At 37.5% G+C, this 20,170-nt stretch overlaps 1 protein-coding gene across 4 annotated transcripts in view; it reads left to right on the top strand.

Moving 5' to 3' along the window:
• Positions 1 to 248: 248 nt before the first annotated feature.
• ROCK1 (Rho associated coiled-coil containing protein kinase 1) overlaps positions 249 to 20,170 on the top strand; it is an 84,809-nt gene continuing 64,887 nt past the window's right edge. For 2 of the 4 annotated variants that reach the window (XM_083360520.1, XM_083360518.1), the window contains exons 1-2: positions 249 to 1,433; positions 19,054 to 19,135. In XM_083360520.1, coding sequence (XP_083216646.1) covers positions 1,341 to 1,433; positions 19,054 to 19,135 — 175 coding nt within the window. In that variant the 5' untranslated portion in view covers positions 249 to 1,340. The remainder of the gene's footprint in view (positions 1,434 to 19,053; positions 19,136 to 20,170) is intronic. The other 2 variants (XM_083360519.1, XM_083360521.1) reach the window with 2 other exon arrangements.

Here is a 20,170-nt window from a genome sequence, read left to right as displayed (position 1 = left end):
CCGGCAATCCAGCTTTTAACAGATTATTCATTCCTCCGCAAATCCGCGCCTACACGCGGGCCGCCGCCTAGTATCACCTCAAGATTTGACGTAGGCAGACCGGCCGTTATTCTCGCGCTCTCCTCGGTGAGGAGTGCGAAAGAGGCGTAAGCGACGGGCCGACTCTAGACAGGGAGGAGAGGCACTCGCGCTCATGCGCGCGCGCTTGCAGCCGCGGCCAAAAAGCAGCGGTCGTTCTCTTCCGGCGCATGCGCCCTTTTCTCCGGTTTTGCTTCGGCTATTTGAACAGGAAGGCGGACATATTTGCGAGAGTGCTCCCTCCAGGATCAGCTACTTGTCCTGAGGCGATAGCGACTACCCTGCGGCTTTGTACTTTTGCCTTCCTTCATCTCTGTAATTGGAAGGAGCCTGCAATTTTTTTTCCTTCTTCTCTTTTCCCTTCCCCTCCCCCTCCCACGCCACGCCAGACCAAGGTGGGGCAGCAGAGCAGCGGAACTCTTGGCAAGCTGCACCTACTTCTCTTGAGACTTTTGAATCCCGCTCCGCATCTGGGAAAGAAAGGAGGAGAAACGCAGCGGCCGGAGAAGCCCGCAGACGAGAGAAGGGAGCGAGGAGAGGAAGAAAAAGCATCGCAACCGTTAGGCAGCGGTTGAAGAAAACCGCGCATCTGGAAAGCAAGGCGGAGGCGTCTGCTCGCTCGCTGGCTGGCTGGCTTTTCCTGACCCAGAACTGAGGAGCTAAGCTTGGCCTCCGAGGCGGCTCGCCCTCGCCACCTCCGCCGTGGCTTGAGTACGAATGAAGCCGTGCGCCGCCGCCGCCTCGGGCCCGAGTCTCTACGGAGGGAGCAGCTCGATGACGCTCCGCTGAGAAAGTTTCCTGTTTTTTTTTTTTTCATGGTAGGCCTCACGCTTTTCTCCACCCCCTCCTTCCCTTCTTTCAAAGCGGCTGCCGGGGAGCTAACGCCAAAAGAGAAGCCGGAGGAACCGCTGCACTTGATTGGGCAAAAATGAGGTGCCTTCGACCCAGGGCCTCAGGCCGGAGACCAGAGCGCGCCGGAGGGCTAGTGAGTACCGCGTAGAGACTCGCGCGGCAACCCAGAAGGCGGCTCCCCCGGGACGGAGCAGCGCCTCCCTTCCCGTTTTCGACGTTCTCGCTTTTGTCGCGCGACGATGTGTGACGGGGGAAGGACAAGGGACAACCCCGGGCAGTCTCCGGCTCTTCTCTGAGATCGGAGCTCAGGGAGCACACACACACACACACAAACACACACACACACACCCCTCCCTCCCTCCCTCCAGATTTGATTTCCTGTGGATTAAGGAGACCGCCTCTTCAACATTATGTCGACGGGAGAGAGCTTTGAGTCCCGGTTTGAAAAAATCGGGATGATGATAAAGGACCCCAAATCTGAAGTGAATTCGGATTGCTTACTGGTGAGTGGCGTTAACTTCCTTTTTTGGGTTTCTGTTAAATGGGAGGGGAGACTTTCTTGAGAGGGGTGGTTTTTTCTTTCTTTCTTTCGTTCTTAAAATACAAGATCTTGGTTGCCTTTTTTTATTTTTGGAAGTTCTAAGTCTTGCATGTACGGATGATGGTGATTTGAAGAAGGCCACCGTGAATGTTTTGACAAAGCCCTTTTATGTCAATACGCAGTCTAGAAAGAGGCAGTTCTGTTTTCTCAATTTAAAAGAATTCTTTCTTGTAGGCTTACGTTTGGGTCAAGGCCCACTATAGGGGGATCTTCGATTTATGACAACTATTAGGACTGGAAGTTCTAATAACTAAATGATGCAGTTGTTATGCAAGTTGCATCCAATTTTATGAGCTTTTTTGCTATTGTTGTTAAGCGAATCATTACGGTTAAGTGAATTCAGCTTCCCTCATTAACACTGCTTGTCCAAAGCTCCCTGAGAAGGTTGCAAATGGTGATCCTGTTACTCTAAAATGCTGCCAGTGGTTTTCAAGTGACCAAATTTTGATCACATGACTGCAGGGAGGCTGCAATATTGGTAAGCACAAGGGCTGATCATAAGTCACTTCAAATGATTGTAAGTTGAGGAGTACCTGTAACATGTTGTGGAACCCTTTTGAGAATTGGAACTCAATTCAAATAAGTCAAATTGAATTACCTTAAACAGGTTAAGATGATTGTATGATTAATGTATTTTCCAACCAATAGAATCCATGTACTGTCTGATGTTAAAAGGGTTGTCCTATGTTGAAGGTGGCTTAACCTGATATTAACACAAAAAAGTTCACTGTTACAAAAATAAGAATTAGCTTGCTTATTAAGATTTATTTACATGACCACATGTACTGATTTAGGGAGTGATACTGTTATGCTAGTATTAGGGATGTGTTCAAACATCATACTAAACTGAATATTTGGCTAGTTTGTGGCTCAAGTGAACCTATATAGTTTGTTTATTTTTTGTAGTTATTGATTCAGTCACTTAGTTAAGTAAATAAACTATACTCCAGTTAATCATGGAATAACTTGTGTAAATACAGCTGGGGTGAATCTCCTAGAACTAGATTCCTAACCTAATAAGATTAATCCAGGTAGCCAATGGTTTTCTATCCTGCAAAAGAGACAGATTAAATGGTGTGTGATGCATTGAATTTTAAGTAGCTGATTTAGATTTACACACTTGTGTACAATTTCATTTTTCATATTAACTCACATGAATCTAAATCTCCTCCAGACATCCCTCCAGTTTTGAAAAACAGCCATTAAGATGCTGCACAAAGCCTGGAAATGTCCTTGAAATGCTAGACGTTTCTTACTCTCAGGCATAATATTGATATGAGAGCACTGCTTGTATCAATTGTTCATAGTAAATGCTTTGTGTGTTAGGCTGATGATTGGGACAGATTCATTTAACTGTTACTGTGTACCTTTTGAATTTACTTCATAGGACAGATATTTTTTAGCATAGTCATAGATGGTTATAGTAAGTCCAGAATCAAGAGTAACTACTAAATGATGTATCAGTAATAGAAATGTGCATGGCTTGTATGGAAGTAGGAAGATGCCTGATATGAATTAGAGTTTTTGCCCAACTACAGATAGTCCTTGACTTACTACAACAATTGAACCCAAAATTTCTGTTGCTAAATGAGACATTTGCTGTGAGTTTTGCCCCATTTTACCACCTTTCTTGCCGCAGTTGTTAAGAAAATCACTGCACTTGTTAAATTAGTAACACGGTTAAGTGAATCTGGATTCCCCATTGACTTTGCTTGTCAGAAGGTCACAAAAGGTGATCACATGACCCTGGGACATTCAACTTGTCATAAGTATGAGTCAGTTGCCAAGCGTCTGAATTTTGATCACATGACCATGGGGCTGCCATAATGGTTGTAAGCGTGAAAAACTGTCACAAATCACTTTTTTCAGTGCCATTGTGACTTCAGTCACTAAACAAACTGTTATAAGTAGAGGACTACCTGTAGCTTAGAAATGTCTATATTTATAATTGGGTTAGGTTCAAGATAGTTATGTGTCCTATCTAGAGAAAATAGTAATTTTAATTTTGGAATAATGCTGTGCAGCACTTTGGTTTAAAAGTTCCACATTTGATCCAGATTGAATGAAAGCACAAAAAAGCTTCTTCATTTACACTAATGTGTTCTTTCCCTGGATTTCATAGCTACTTTGGAGGGCAATAATGTGACTTGTGAAGGACATAGATGTTTTAGGTTATTACAAATAGGTGTAGCATTCTCCAAATAACTTCCTTGAGGTTGAATTAGCCTTGATGCAAAGAGTATACTCTGATATTAAGCTATTTTCTAAATTGGTGAAAAAGTGATAGCAGATCACTTTTCACCGGATGCTGCTCTATTCTTGTTCTCCTGGCTCTCTTTGCCTTTCTCCTGATCTTATTGGCTCTTTCATCTTGTATTTTGGAAACAAACTTCTATGTACTTGTAGAGTCTGTAATATATCTATTCTATATAATTGGGTTAATATTTTCATTTTATGCACACTGCATAGTTTTTTTATTAATAACCAATATTTTGCCTGCATCATGTACATGTCTAGATAATGGAGTGAATTTATGGTGGTAATGTGAATAACACGCAGAGTGGAAATCTCAGCAGAAATTACATCTATATTTGTTTAAGGAAGTTGTCAATTTATCCCTTAGCATATATGTTACATTTCCTGGCAAGATCAGATATAGCACTAGTGCTCAGGTAAAAACCTGACATTTGCTTACAGGTCTCACCCTCATCTTCTCCTTTTTTCCTCCATGGAAAAAATATTGTTAATTGCTTTCTCATTTGAGTCTATTCTGAAGTTTATGTAAACAAAGTGTAGATTTTGGATCTTAAATAGACTAACATGCATTTCTTTTCTATTTTTTTTGAGTTAGTAATAAAATTCTGACATACTGTTTTTGGAGCCTGTTAATGTTATGATTTTAGGGAAATATTTGAAAATATTAGAAAAAAATCACATTTATGAGCACTAAAAACTCTGACTTCATTAAAATAATTGTAAATTTATTTCACATTAGAGCTGCAAGTTGCTTTATCCAGTGAATATAAATATATTTAGTTAAGGAAGATGATAATATAAATAATTTACAGCATAGTAAGCAAAAGTAAGGATTTTTCCACGGCCCGGAGGCTGCGTGGTTTTGTGTGCTGCTGTGGATGAGGCTTAGCTTGTTTGCACGGACTGGTTGCTAGCATACCACAGCCCAGTACTGGTCCAGGGAGTTGGCACCCCCTGCCCTAGAAGGCTAAGTTGTTTTTTTCCCTTATAGTATTTCATTTTACAAGGGATGCGGTGGTCGGCAGTTTGGCGGGTTGAATCCCAAGTGCCGCTTAACAGAGTGAGCGCCTGTTACTCGTCCCAGCTTCTGCCAACCTAGCAGTTCGAAAGCACGTAAAAATGCAAGTAGAAAAATAGGGACCACTACGGTGGGAAGGTAACAGCGTTCCATGCGCCTTTGGTGTCTAGTCATGCCGGCCACATGACCACAGAGACGTCCTCAGACAAGCGCTGGCTCTTCGGCTTTAGAACGGAGATGAGCACCAGCCCCTAGAGTTGGAAACAACTAGCACACATGTGCTGGGGAACTTTTACCTTTTACCTATTTCATTTTACAACCTCATTGCCATATATATCTTGTGTGTGTGTGTGTGTGTGTGTGTGTATTAGATAAGATTTAATTCACTTCCTCAGTTTTATCAGCAACACTATAATTACTTGTTAAAAATGTTGGGAAAAGCAACATTTACATTGTATACTGTTTAGATATAACAAGAATTTATATTACCTCTTTAGCTTCAAATTTAATAGTTTTTAATGGCTAAAGTTTTATGTGGAGCAGCTATTAGGGAGTCCTTTTATGTGAGTATGTGTTGCATGGAAAATAAAACACATGGGGTGGTAGAAAATGTTAATATGTTTTGGTGCTTTTTTCCTAAAGTTTCTATCAAATGTTATTGTACAAATACTGTGAGATTTTTTAAATGCACCTAAGTTGATGGAAAGAGTCCTTTAACTATAAGGAAGCTCCATGTAATTATACCTGTAAAAATAGTACTTGAAAATGTTACTTGCAACTCAGAATGTATTTTCTGTTACCATTTTGTGAATAACTTAAGCCCAAGTTTTCATAAACTTTTACTTCAAACAAAGTAAAATCTTTGCCGGCTATAACACACATATCATACAGGATGGGTACAATGGAGAATTTTTTTTTTGTTTGACATAGTAATAATAGTAACAGTAAATAATAGTAACATAGTAACCCTGACATTGTAATTTTTATGTTTGTTTTCTTTCCCAGATAAAGAAAAGATTTTCAAGCATGATCACAAGCACCTGAATTTATTTTTTCTCCAAAATTATTTGCAATTTATTCAATGAATATTTGTGGTATAAACTAACTAATGAGTTTTTTTTCCTAAGTTATAAAGTAGATAAATCATAAAACCAACTTAAATACCTGAGCAAATATCTGAATCTAATACCATAAACTTTGTGGCAAAACTGCAAATCTGCCTTCAGAGAATAATACATTATAAGTTTTACACAGTCTCTTCTCTTGTATGTACACCTTCACCAAATGAACTTGAAAAAAGGCTTCATCTTCACAGATGATAAGGAAAAGTTTGTATTCCTTTGGATACAGGTAATCCTTGATTTATGACCACAATTAAGCCCAACATTTCTGTTTAGTGAGAATTTATTAAGTGAGTTTTGCCCCTTTTTACGAGATTTCTTGTCACAGTTAAATGAATCTGGCTTCCCCATTGGTATGAACCAGTTGCCAAGCATCTGATCATAGGGATGCTGCAAAGGTTGTAACTATGAAGAACGGTCATAAGTCCATCACTGGAGATTTTAAGAAGAGCCGCTAGACAGTCAGTTGTCTGAGATAGTATAGGTTCTCCTGCTTTAGCAGGGGGCTGGACTAGAAGACCTCCAAGGTCCCTTCCAGCTCTATTCTATTCATGTAATTCAAGTCACTTTTTTCAGTGCTGTTGTAACTTTGAACAGTCACTAAATGAACTGTTAAAAGTCAAGGACTACCTGTATTTAGATTAGTCACTTTAAGGGCTTTGAAAATAAGTACGTCTTGAATTCATTTTCTTCCTCTTCACCTATAAATAACATCTGTGTAGAAATACTGGTTTAAAGTTATGTTTAAAAATAGGCTTATTCTACAATCCTATAGACTCCATGATGATTTATTGGCCTCATATAAGCTGAATCAAATAATGCTGCTACTACTGAAAGATGTGGATATATCTAAAATCAGCAGTACATTTTGTTTTGAATGAAACATACAACAAGCTCATTGTATATAGCACTATCATAACTTAAAAATGCTATACAGTGTTACCTGTGGTTGTGTCCACTTTTGGATCTTCTAGCTTTTCATAACTATAGTTTTGATATTTTCCTGGTACTAATAATCAGATTCATGGCTTTTAGCACATAATTTCTTCTTCCTTTTAGCACAATTTCTTCTGGTAAGTCTGGAAGATTTTAGAATTCTAGATAAATTTTCTCTCTACAGTAGAAAAATATATTCACTTTTATCATAAAAAATTTAGAGGTTTCATTTTATTTGTCAACAGTAAATTTAATTTGGACTAAAGATCTATTTCCTGACATGTTTATGATCAGTCATCGCTGAATTGTTTGTTTTACTCTCCAAGATTAACATGATCCTTCCCCAATTTTTCATAAAATTAGGACCAGACTGTTCCATAACATGTCTACTAGATCTGAGCTTTTCAAAATATGGTTTGCAGTATCTTAGGTTCCATGATAATTTGATGAGATTCTGTGAGAGAATAAGGAGGAAAATGTTCACCCAAACACAAATATTTGTCATAAGAGATTTGCTTCTTGATCAAGAGTTCTGGATTTGTTTGTTTGTTTTTAACTAGTGGGTTCTGTGGCCTGAAAAGTCCTATACTAAGTTGTTTCCAGAAAATTACTCCAGCACTCTTTCTTACTACTCTGTCTTTATCTCTATAAGATGAAACTGAGGAACTGATAACAGTCTGTAATTCTGCCATCATCATTTCTCTAGTGTACTATCAGTAATTGGAAAATAGTGTTATTGTACCAAATTGCTAATGTATTTTCTACAAATAAATACAAAAATAAAACAATTACTACTTTTACTACAACTACATTTCTTTATTATAAATTTTTAGGCATTTGGAAAATATCAAGTCTGTAATGGTTTTATTCTTAGTATTTGTTTATTTTGGGAAAATGTAAAGGTTGTTTTATTCATAGCATCTATCTGTATTTTTATTTCATTTCTCACTAAATGATTAAGTTCACATATTATGTAGGCCATAATGAGATTTGGTTTGGGTTTAGCATGTTTAATAATCCAGCCGTTTGTAAAAGTGGTAATTGCTTAGTGGTGTACTCAGCCCAGCCAACTGTTATTTATTAAACAAACTGTGGTTAAATAAACCACAATTATGATTTATATGCTGTCTAAACCAGCCAGCATGTGGTTTTTGTGACTTTAAATATATAAACTACTTGCTCTGAATGAATGCAAAACAATTAACTTATAAGTCTTCATAAATGTATTTTACAGACATAAATTATAGAACAGATGAATAAGGTTAATTGTTAGTGCTTGAGATTGGAAGAGTTGCCTTTTAGAAGCAGTTAATTTAATTGCAAGTGTCTCCAAAATTTTGTCTTTTTAAATTATAGTTAATTGTAAACCAACAATTAATCAAGTTATCATAAATTTTCACACTCTTAATTATGAGAAACATAGGTTTCAGCACATTGCATAGGACCAACATATTCTTAAGGATGTGAACTGGATGGGTCAGGCCATTTCATAGCTGGCTGGGTGAATTTGGGTCAGTCACTCTCTCTTAGCCCAATGTATGTAACAGGGTTGTTGTAGGAAAAATAGGAGGCAGGATTATTAGTGTGTTCACTGCTTTGAGTTGATATACATGCATGTTTGCCACCTTGAGTTATTTATGGCTACATAGCAAGGATTTCTGTTCAAGCCACTGTCTCATAAAACAATTCAATGACATTGGTTATTAATATTAGTACATTTGTAGAGCTTGATCAATTTTTCTGAGGCTTTACCTCCGTGAATCAAACAAAGTATGATTTGAATAAGGTAATCCTCATCCTATGACTATCTGTTCAGTGACTGTTTGAAGATACAACACACTAAACAAATGGTGGTTATGACTAGTCCTTGATGTTCCACTTGTCTCAGCATCCCATGTCAGGTTATTGAAATCTCAGCACTTGGCAACTAGTTTGCACTCATGAGTGGTTGCAGTACCCTGAATAATTCCCTGCTGGTTTCCCCAGAAAGTCAGTGGGGAATCTTGCAAGAAAAATAATAAATCTCAACAAGTCTTCCTGCATCCACACACATTTCCCCAGTCCCTCTGCACTTGCATCATGTGGGCACTTGTGCATCTGCCCCAACCTGTGCTGATTCCCTTGCACTCTGTGTGCTGCACACTGTCCCTGACCCACGCTGCATCCTTGTGTATCTTCTTTGTCCCATGCTACTTCTCTCATGCATTTTTCTTGACTCTCACTGTATTTCCAACCTGCCTCACATCGCTTGTACACCATTGTTGTATCACATCCTCTTGCACCCTCCCTGACCCTTGTCATGCTTATCCTATCTAATTCATGCTGTGCTTTTGTGCACCTCTTGCACCTTCCCCTTGTCATGCTTGTTAACAAAATCCCTTGTACCTTGTGCACCTGAGCTATGCTGCACCGCTCACAGATTTCATCTCAAACCTTTGCAGTGCCTCACCCATGCATCCCCTTGCTTTCTCCCCTACCTGGGAGCAGCCACTTACATGCCTGCTAGCCTGGAGTTTTCAACTTCTTGCTGACTTCCCCACTGACTTTGGTTGTGGAAAGCCTTCAGGAAGTTGCCTCACCTAATGACTCTGGGATTCAGTTAATGATGGTAGAGATTGCTGTAGGGATTGCTTTTGCCAAGACTTCATGACTGCATTATGTAGTGATGGTCTCAATCTGTGTCATACATTGAAGCCTACCTATATTCGGTAGTGACAATATAGTCAAACTCTGGTAACAGTATGCCATTTTGTTTGCCATATGGCATTGAAGACTGCACAAAAAATTGCTATCTGTGATTATGACCTTGGAAAGCTATGCAGCACAGAAATGGTGACGCAAAACACTATTCCAAGTCTATTGTGAGACTGGACAGTTTACTAGTGTGTACTTAAACTTGTTGTATCCAGGTATATCATGTCATTTATGTGTGTGTGTGTGTGTGTGTGTGTGTGTCTGTGTGTGTGTCTGTGTATAATATGTTAAATGTTTGTTAAGCATTCAGAATACGCTTGCTTAGTCCCAGACACGGGACAAATCTTATTTCCTGTTTCAGCCTAGCCCAAGGCCATCTACAGGCAGTAGCCACAGCAGTGGCAGCTCATATTTTGTGTAAATTTTTTTGGCTTGCTAACAAAGAATAAAGGGAGACTGATATGATCATTTCAAACTTATTTGTTCTCATCAGTCAGCTATACCCTTTGTCACGTTTCCCTGCTGGAGCCTAACACAGTACAGGTAGTCCTCGAGTTACGAGTGTAATGGAGCCTGCACATTTCACTCATAACTCGAAAACTCGCAGAGTGAATCTTGTACCTTGAACAAGATCACTTGCTCGTTAAAGCCACATGCGACTTGTTAAGTGCATATGAGATAGCTGAGGGTGGGGAAGGCCATGAGGGGGCCTAGTGAAGGAACAGGCCCCCAAGGTCTCCCCGACCCTAAGATACCTCATGCTCCCCCTTCCATTCTTGCTACACTGGACGCAGTCACTTTGAAAAGATCCGTCTCCTCTCTACTGCGGTTCCTGCTTTTAAGGGACAGGAAAGTCGATGGAAGCCCCTGGGTGCCGTAATATCACGCGAGTTCAGGCACCAATCCTCTTTCACAGAATGGGTGCCTGAATTCTCATGCTGTTTGTGGTGCCTGCCTCCTTCTTTCTCCCAACTCCAGAGCCATGTGGCTGCTACCCTGGAATGGACGTGGGCTTCTGCATGCCTCTGGAGGTTGGATCCAGGCCTTGGAGGGGTCTTCTTAGCCATTTGTGCCAGGAACGGAGGTTGGGAAGGCTTCTGCATGTCTCAGGTGGTTGGATCCAGCCCTCGGAGGATTGCTCCCAACTGCTGCTGCCAGCTGAATAAGAATGTCCATGGTGTGTCAGCCATGGTGGGGTGCCTGAGTTGCAGCCTGTTCATTTGTCCCATTCCATTTGGACCGGTTCCTCCTCTTGATCCCCATGAGAGCAAGAAAAACTTGTGTGAGGGCACGTGTGGGCGCTCGGACTGGATTAATGAATGGGCAGAAAGAGGGAGGGAAAGGGAGAGAGGGAGGGAGAGAGAGAGAGAGGAAGGGAGAGGGAATATGAATATATGTGGTTGCCCTTACTGGACTTTTAGTAAAGAACGTTTAATGAAATATTTTGATTTTTTTTTAATTAAGAGATGAGGTATGGGGATAATTATGCTGTATTTAAAGATGATAGATAAGCTACCAAAATTATTTTTACCTGTTGGGATGAAGGAGAAAGGTTTTTTCCCCTCTTTCTCCTGTCCTTTTCTTCTCCCACCCCCCGCATTTTTTTCTTTTCTATTTTTCTATTAGTAGTTTTTATAGTTTGCACCGGCTTTTTCTTTCATAAATACGAAGAGGACTCAAATAGACATTGAGTATTTTATATGAAAGTAATCTTCGACCCAGCGTCTTTTTTTTGGGAGTTCAAAATGTTTTTGTTGCAGACAGAAATAAAAATTTGTTTTCTTTGTAGTGGTTCATTGATTTCATAAGTGCAACACACTATAGCTTTTTTACACATAGCATAAAGGTAAAAAAAATGATATATGCAGTGTTATCTTCATTTTAGATGTCAAAAGGGTTTTGTGGCTCCCAGTGTTTTCTGTGGGAAACGGGTCCAAATGGCTCTTTGAGTGTTTAAGGTTTCCGACCCCTGTCCTAGTCGCTGCTGCCTAACACTGGCAAGACTCTTAACACTAAAGACTTTGGTTTGCTTCTTAAGCAGCTTGCAACCATGCAGATTCCTTTTAAAGTGTATACCCTGTTGTGTGCCTGCTTATTCTCTTGTCACCCCTTCTTTCCAATGAGTGTAAATACAAACATTGATTCTCTTCTTGATAATTACAGGTGGTCCTTGACTTACAACCACAGTTGAGTCAAAAAATTATGTTGCTAAGTGAGACAGTTGTTAAGTGAATCTGGCTCTCCCATTGACTTTGCTTGTCAGAAGATTGCAAAAGGTGATCACGGCACTGGGACACTGCAACCATTATAAATATGAATCAGTTTCCAAGTATCTGGATTTTGATCAAGTGACCATGACAATGCTGCAGTGGTCATAAGAGTGAAAAACAATCATAGGTCACTTTTTTCAGTACTGTTGTAACTTCGAACGGTCATGAAATGAATTGTTGTAAGTTGAGGACTACCTGTATCCCAGCACTGGGATGAGCATTCCAAAGAGTATGGGAGTGGGATAAAGTGCTCTAAGATTTGCCTTAGATTTTTTTCCTTGTGATTTGAGTTCTGGAAATCTTCTCTATCATTGGGATTTAATCAGTTACTTAGGATCATATTCTTCTGATGCTATAAAGCAAAGCTCCCCAACCTTTCCGGCTTGGCGGCCTAGAAGTAAAGGGAAGAGCAGGGAAATGTTGCTAGTGTGCACACATGGACAAGTGGGGCACCGGCCCGCACGCATGTGCAAATGGGCCACTAGCACCCATGTGATGCTGGTGGCAGTGTTAGCGCACCCACACATGTGCAAATGAGGCTGCTAGCCCCTGCATAGTAGCACTACTGCGAGGGGGGCTCACCAATTATTCTGTTGGCTACGGACCATAGGTTGGGGATCCTTGCTGTAAAGTGAAGGAAAGCTAAAGTAAAATCATAAACACAAGTCAACAAGAACTACCTGCATTTTTTTTCCTTTTCAGGTACATTTCTAATTCTTATCATGTTTCCATTTAGTATCTGGCCTCTTCCAGTAACAAAGTTAAATGTTTGCATATGTTAGTCATATCTTGAATTGTTACAAAAAATAGCTGGGGTAAAGAGATATTAAAACTTGTAAAAGCATTTGTTTTTAATCTGAGAAATCAAATAATGAACAAAATTAGGGTTATGAACCCAATCTATATAAATTTTAACGGGAGCTCTACAACCTGGATTTGTGTGTGCATATGTGTTTTATGATTGTTGATATTTCTTCATTTTGTTTGCTGCTTAAAGTTTCTTTGGATAGATAGAGTTATAATTTGATAATAAATAAAGCTCAGCAAGAATAGTGATAGTTAGTTGCTTTTTACGAGCCGCTAGGAACTCTTATGAGCTGTGTGTTAAACTGAATAGTTGAAAAAATGTTCCAGAAGGATGCGTGCCACTTCCATCATAATAACAAAAGAACTATATGAACATGTTTATGAAATTACTAGAAATCAAGCTTAAAGACTTTATCTTTATAGTTAGTTCATTTAGTGGAACCTGCAAGTTACTCTGTGTGTAGCTAACAATACTCTACTGCTGTTGTTGTTAGTTGTGAAGTCATGTCCAACCCATCGTGACACCATGGACAAAGTTCCTCCAGGCCTTCTTGTCCTCTACAAGTCTATCACCTTCTAGAATCCATTTAGACTCATGCCTAATTGCTTCAGTGACTCCATCCAGCCACCTCAATACTCTACTAGAAGGCAGATATAACTCGTAATTGTTCTTGAAAACTTCTAAAGAAATGCAAAAACTATAGGTAGCCCTTGCTGAATAATCATTTGTTCAGCGATTGTTCAAAGTTACAATGGGACTGAATCAATGGTAGTCATAACCAAACCTTGAAGTTATGGCCATTGTAGTGCCCCGTGGGAATGTGATTAAAAATTGAGCACTTGGTAGCTTGCCTGCATTTATGACCACTATGTGCACTTCATCTCCCCTTGCATCTTTGCTATTTTGGTTGCTCTGCACCTAGCAGCCCCCAACTGACCTTTGCTGTTTTCTTCCTCCTGCTGCAAAAGGTAAGTTAGTCAATGACAGTTTGCAGGGAAGCCAAAAGAACAGGCATGGGAGAGATAGGTGGGCAGGGAAATTTAAGCAGAGATCTTTGCCTAACAACCTCATCCAGGACTACTAGAACTGTGGTCACATGATATTTGTACCTAATGACTGCTTTGCGTAACCATGTACATTCCGGTTCCATTTAGGTTCATTAAAGGAGGACTATCTATAGTGAATTGTATTATCAGTCATATATATGGAGATCTATGCTGTCGCTCTTACTATATTTTTTTTATCTTACCTTTTGAAAAATGCTTGTACCATGTATAGTGCTGAGATACAGGTGGTCCTCGACTTATAACAGTTTGTTTAGTAATTGTTTGAAGTTACAGTGACACTGAAAAAGTGACTTATGACCATTTTTCACACTTACAACTATTGCAGCAGTCCCATGGTCATGTGATCAAAATTCAGATGCTTGATGACCGACCCATATATATGACAGCTACAGTGTCCTGTGGTCATGTGATCGTCTTTTGTAACCTTCTCACAAGCAAAGTCAATGGGAAAGCCAGTTTAACTTAACCATTTTACTAATTTAACAACAGCAGTGATTCCCTTAACAACAGTTGCAAGATGTAAGTTGCAAAATTCACTTAACAAATGTCTTGTTTACCAACAGAAATTTTGGGCTCAATTGTCATAAATCAAGGACTACTTGTAACATGTGAGATACTGGCAAGTATTTGAGATGATATTTGAAAACTGGCTTGCAATTTTCCCTTTTAAAGGATCAAATAGCCATTTCTACTTTAAATTTTAATGGTTAAAGTAATTCATCTAAACTAAAAAGGATGTGCTTAAGCTATATTGACTCCTTAGGTTAGAAAGTCAGTAGTATGTATAACAATATTCTTCATGTTCATATGCAAAATAATGTTAACGTTTAAAAATGTAAATTAGTTTGAATTAATTTAAAATACTTTAAAACTGACCTTATGTAGAAACAGTTATTCATACTTGCTCCTGGAATGTTGAAAGTATGTTTATATATAATACCTTGTGATTAAAAGTCTCATTAACTGCAATTTCTTTTGTAGTTTTATATTTCATAGTTCTTCATTCTATTATTATCACTCTGACATTTTGATATGAAATAATGTTGCTTGGTAACAAGTAAAAACATTGCATGTCTCTGTGTTTAAAATTATAACAAACTTTTTCTTTGGAGAAATGAATTTCAAATGAATGTTAAAATTAAGAACACACAAATGGCAACAGTGTTATGTATTTATGAATATTGTGTCAAATATATGCACATAAAGTGATGGATAGGCTTGGAGATCTACATGTACAATAAATATAGCATTTAAATTTTAGTATTCAGTTTTATTCGTACATAATTGAATAATCATTGATGTCATTTATAGCTTAAATATGGCATAATACTTCTAAGATTATACTAAGGTAAATCAGAATAAAAATATAGCTACTAGATGAGAAAAATACTCTTAAATATATGCCACGTGATATGTGTAACTTGTTGCATTGAAAATATGCAGGAATGATCTTGGAGAAATATGGCATATATTTGTCCTTTTTATCAAAGACTCTTTGACAGAATTGTACTGCTTTACTTGAAGACAGTAGATATATTGTTTTAGAGGGGTATAATTGACATATTTGGAATTTGGATAAGATATCATAGGCATAGTCACAAAATGGTTGCTTTGATGGTTGTGACCAGTCATAAATAACCGTCTCATAGAAAGTGATAATACTAGAATGCAAGTATTCTGCCCCTGAATTTAAATGTGAGAGAAAGGCAAATCCCCTAAATAAGAAATTATACCTTTGAACTAAAGTGTCAGACTCATTCAGGATTCCTCCGAAAGTTTGTTCTTTTACCCATACAGCCAGCACACAACTCAGCTCAGTCACTAATTTTTATTTTAAGATTCCCCCTGCATTACTCCAAACAAGATAACCATTGGTAGGAAAATTGGTAGTCTTCAAATTCCTAATTTATAGTTATTTGAGCCCCCAACTATAATTATAAAATAAAACAAAACTTTATTTTATATATAAAAATAAATGGTAGCTTCTTTCTATGGTGATATGGGGAAAGTCATCACATAAGCCCTGGTGTAGCATGTCTCAAAAACAGCAGTACAGGTAATTCTCAGCCATTTATTTAATAACCATTTGAAGTTACACTGGTGCTGAGGAAAGTGATTATAACAGGCTCTCACACTTACAACTGTCACCAAAGCATTCCCATGGTCACATGATCAGAATTTGGGTTCTTGACATGTATGACATTTGCAACCTCCTGGGATCACGTGATCTCTATTAATGACCTTCCTATGAGCTTCCAATGAGCAAAGTCAATGGGGAAAAATTCAAATTGCTCCACTCTTAATTCTCTCTGCTAACTATAATCTGTTTGGTGAAACTTCTGCATCTTAACTTACTTTCTTGATTCTACTTCAATAGATTTCTCTGCTTTCTCTCATTTTATCATATACTCTTCATTCTCCCCCCCCCCCCCGACCCTGCCCTTACTCTCTTCTTCCTCTTCACTGTTTATTTCAAGCCTTCCTCATTTAACAGGTGGTAGCAATATAATTTATCACTTCCTTCTTAGGGGGTGAATACAGCTGAATCCGCATCAGAACAAACAATCCGTGCCCAATTGCTTACCTCATGTTTATTTCTTAAAATATGATAGTTTAGAGTCCAGAGTGATTGCAGTTAATTAAGCAGAATTGTGTTAAAATAGATTAAAAAGTAGGTAAGTTTTCTTCTGTATTTTTTTGTTGGAGGTTTCAAAATGAATGGATTGTTTTTTAAACAGAATTGTGTTAAAAGTGTGTTAATTTCTACATCAAATTAAGACATTGAAATCACATTCTCTGAATATTTAATCTAGTTTTAGAAAATAATAAGAAAAGTTCCAAGGAAGACAGTGGTGGAGCTCCATATGGTATTCTTTATCTCTGTTCTAGGCCATTTCATTCATATTTATTTCTGTAAGAGAAATTAGAGCTAAAACTGGATTTACTCTTCACAAATTCTGAAGGAATTTGTTCATTTTCAACCTTGGTAGAAAGTTCTGGTCATATTAGTATTAATAAATTATTTATTTAGTTTTATTGTGGTAGATACAGAATGATCAGAGATGTGAAAATGTAGTTTGTCAGATGAAGACAATAAAGCATTGGGAAGAATATCAGAAAGATACAATGAGTAATAAGATTGATAAACTACTCAGTAACTAGAAATACTACTTTCAATTATAAACTAGAAAGAGTGTTCTTTGCATGGTGGTATGATGATCTCTTTTACAGGCTTTTGGCACCAGTACTTCTGAGGCTTAAGTTCTACTTCTGTCTCAAACCTGTTTGTATCAGAGAGTGGTTATGATCTAATGCTTAATCAAACGAAGAATGCTGTTTCAATAGATAGATAATTCTTATTAGAGCAAACACTAAGGTGAAAATGTGCTTTCTGATGCATGTTTTTTAAACATTAAACAAATACACAGTTTGGAAGAAAACAACTGGTTATATTTAAGTGAAATAATGGATCAGGAGCTATCTCTGCATGTTTTACAAAATCTAGTCTGCCCAAAAAAGGAAAAGATGAAAGGACATTTTTGCTTGGAATAGAGCCAGTCTTCCAAAAGAGTATAACTGTTTTTTTGCATGCTTCCAACTTTTACCAGCTTGTGTGTCTGTGTGTGTGTGTGTGTGTGTGTGTGTGTGTGTGTGTGTGAGAGAGAGAGAGAGAGAGAACACAAAACATCAAAAAGCTGAATTGAAATCATTACATTCAGTTTTACTAAATTTGCACTTTTGTTATTAAGAATGAAACATTAAGTTATGTTTATTTTAATTGTGATGGTTATATTTATTTTATTGCATAAAGCTATCTTAGAAAACATTCTAGTATTTGATTTTTTTGCTGCATTTTAAATTAGTTTTGTTAAATTAGCTAGTTTTTGAATTGATGGCAGTAAGAAAAACATTGCTTCTTGTGCCACATGTGTTGATTCCCGAACCAGTAGAATCTGGCCATATTAGCATGCGGGAAATAGCCTCTTACTACTCATGCCATAGTTAATACCTGATTTATCTGTTGCAGTGTTTTATGTGAGGCTTCACTTGGAGCCTCTAAAAGCATCAATTGATATAAAATGTAGAGACCATGCAGGAAACCATTGTAAGACAAGCATATTATACTTTGATGAAGGATTTGTACTGGTTTCTAAGCACATGCTGTTCGTTTTTTTTAAATGTATGCAGTGTCTTGTTTCATTTTGTTTGAGTGATTGCTTTATTTGAGGTTGTTAAAGAGGAATTATCAAAAGTATCCTCACATTCTTTGTTCATTTTTCAAGCATATAGTAGAAGATCAAATAAATACCTATGGAGTTTCACTTAGTCCTCATTTTGTACTTTAAAGAAACAAGTCAAGAGATTTCTCTGTAGCCCATCTCTTTTTGCTTTAAATAAATTAATAGTTAATTTCAAACAGTTTAATATGAATTTAACTATTTTATATTTTTTATGGTTCAGTACTATCTAGAGAAAAATGCAGAAATCAATCAAAATAGTAAATAATACACACACACACACACACACACACACACACAAAATCTGGCTGCCATTTATATCAGTCCATAGGTTGCCAAGGTCGATTCAGCTATTTCGCTGGCTATTTTACTCCTCTCTCCTTCAGTGTTCCTTGTGTTCCTCTTGAAGCAATGACTTCTTTGTTGATGCTCATGTCCAAATTAATGTTAGAATATGTTTCATTGTGCTGCACGATCCTCCTATAAATTTGTCTAAGCATTATGTTTTGTGGAAGAAGTGATTCTGAAGATGTTCCTATTTTTAGAATTAATACCATAGGTACTCACAGAGAGGGTTGCACTTGCTAAGCTGTAAAATATACTTCCTTTGAAATTGTTTTGGTCCTATCTTTCTTTAGAAGAATTACTGATAATTAATTTTTTTAATTTTTATTTTAATCCCATTTATATCCCGCCCTTCTCCGAAGACTCAGGGCAGCTTACAATCTAAGCACAAATCAAATGTGCTTAGCAATATTAGCAAATTTCTAATTCATGAGGCATTTAACGGCTAGTTGTTATAATTTTTAATTTGTTTCACTATTAAAATGAGCTAGTGTTATGGATTTAAGCATTTTTGTGTGCACACACATAGATTTTAATATGAATTTTTATACAATATTTTAAACATTTAAATATCTAAAATATGCAAGAATTAGACTAGCAAATTTGTGAGCATGATTAAATGGGCAGCTTTCTTTTCTTGTGATTCTAATATGTACCTTTCCCACTAAACCAGTATAACGGGACTATATGCACACATGTACGCTTAAGATGTATTTTTTGTAATACTCATTAGTTGTGTTCTTCAAAAAATATCTATTTTGTTCCTCAGGATGGATTAGATGCCTTGGTATACGATTTGGATTTTCCTGCTTTGAGGAAAAATAAAAACATAGACACCTTTTTAACCAAATGTAAGTATATATATATATATCTGTGTCTGTGTGTGTGTGTGTGTGTGTGTGTGTGTGTGTGTGTGTGTGTGTGTACATACACTACACTGGGTTTCTGATCTAATCTGTGTACAGGTTATTTAATTTTTTATATATATTAATAATATCTACTGTATTTTTTCAGGGGAAGGGAAATTAAAAGTTTTTGGAGTTGTATTCATAACCATTTAAGATTTATGCTTAAGATTTATATTAAGATTGATTAAATAGAAGGGCGTAGAGATTGTAGCTGTGGACTGAAAACTGTGGAGTACACTTGCAGCCCAATGTCCTTAGCACAGGACGTGATGATGATTCATAACCATTATTTCTCAATTTATTTCATAAAGCTATAATAAAAAAGTTGACCAAGGATGCTCTCTAAGCTTCTTGGGGGAAAAAGCAAAATAAAAATAATAAAGTTGTGAAAAGGAAGATACCTTTTATGTGATAATGCTGTGCCTATCTTTAGAAGCAGCATTGTTACTATGTGGTATTTATTGTTCTGATAATAAATGACAAGAAAATTTATGCCCCCTCTCTTAGCCCCTTCATTGCAAGGGGGATAGGACTTTGAGGATGAAATAGGTGAATCTATCATCTTTCTCATTAAACCAATTGGATGGGGAAGATAATGCAGATTGCTATTCAACATTGCTCTGAATCTGCTACTGAGCTCCTATCTCAGTTTTGTTCATTATAGAGCCAGCTTTGATTGTACTGCTTTTTTCAGACAGTGGTTTGTACTTGATGGTATCTGAGTATTTGCTGAGTTCCTACTTTTACTGTGATCGCCTTGCTTCAAGTAATATTACACTGATAATTTGCAGTAGTTAGAGGACAACATTCTGTAATACAGTAATCTTTAATACAAGAATCTCCCTGTTTGAATTTTCAACATGTTGATACTATTCCTTTGAATTTTTCATTAGAAAAGGTTACATTGGCAGTTTCAGTCTATATCCCCTGAACTGAAATGTTAATATTTTGGGTATAATCTCATGCCAGTGTTGACCC

The sequence above is a fragment of the Vipera ursinii genome (genome assembly GCF_947247035.1).
Source record: "Vipera ursinii genome assembly, chromosome: 3".
Lineage (NCBI taxonomy): Eukaryota > Metazoa > Chordata > Lepidosauria > Squamata > Viperidae > Vipera > Vipera ursinii.
Note: the sequence above shows the minus strand (reverse complement) of the source record. Positions and strands in the feature narration are given on the sequence as shown.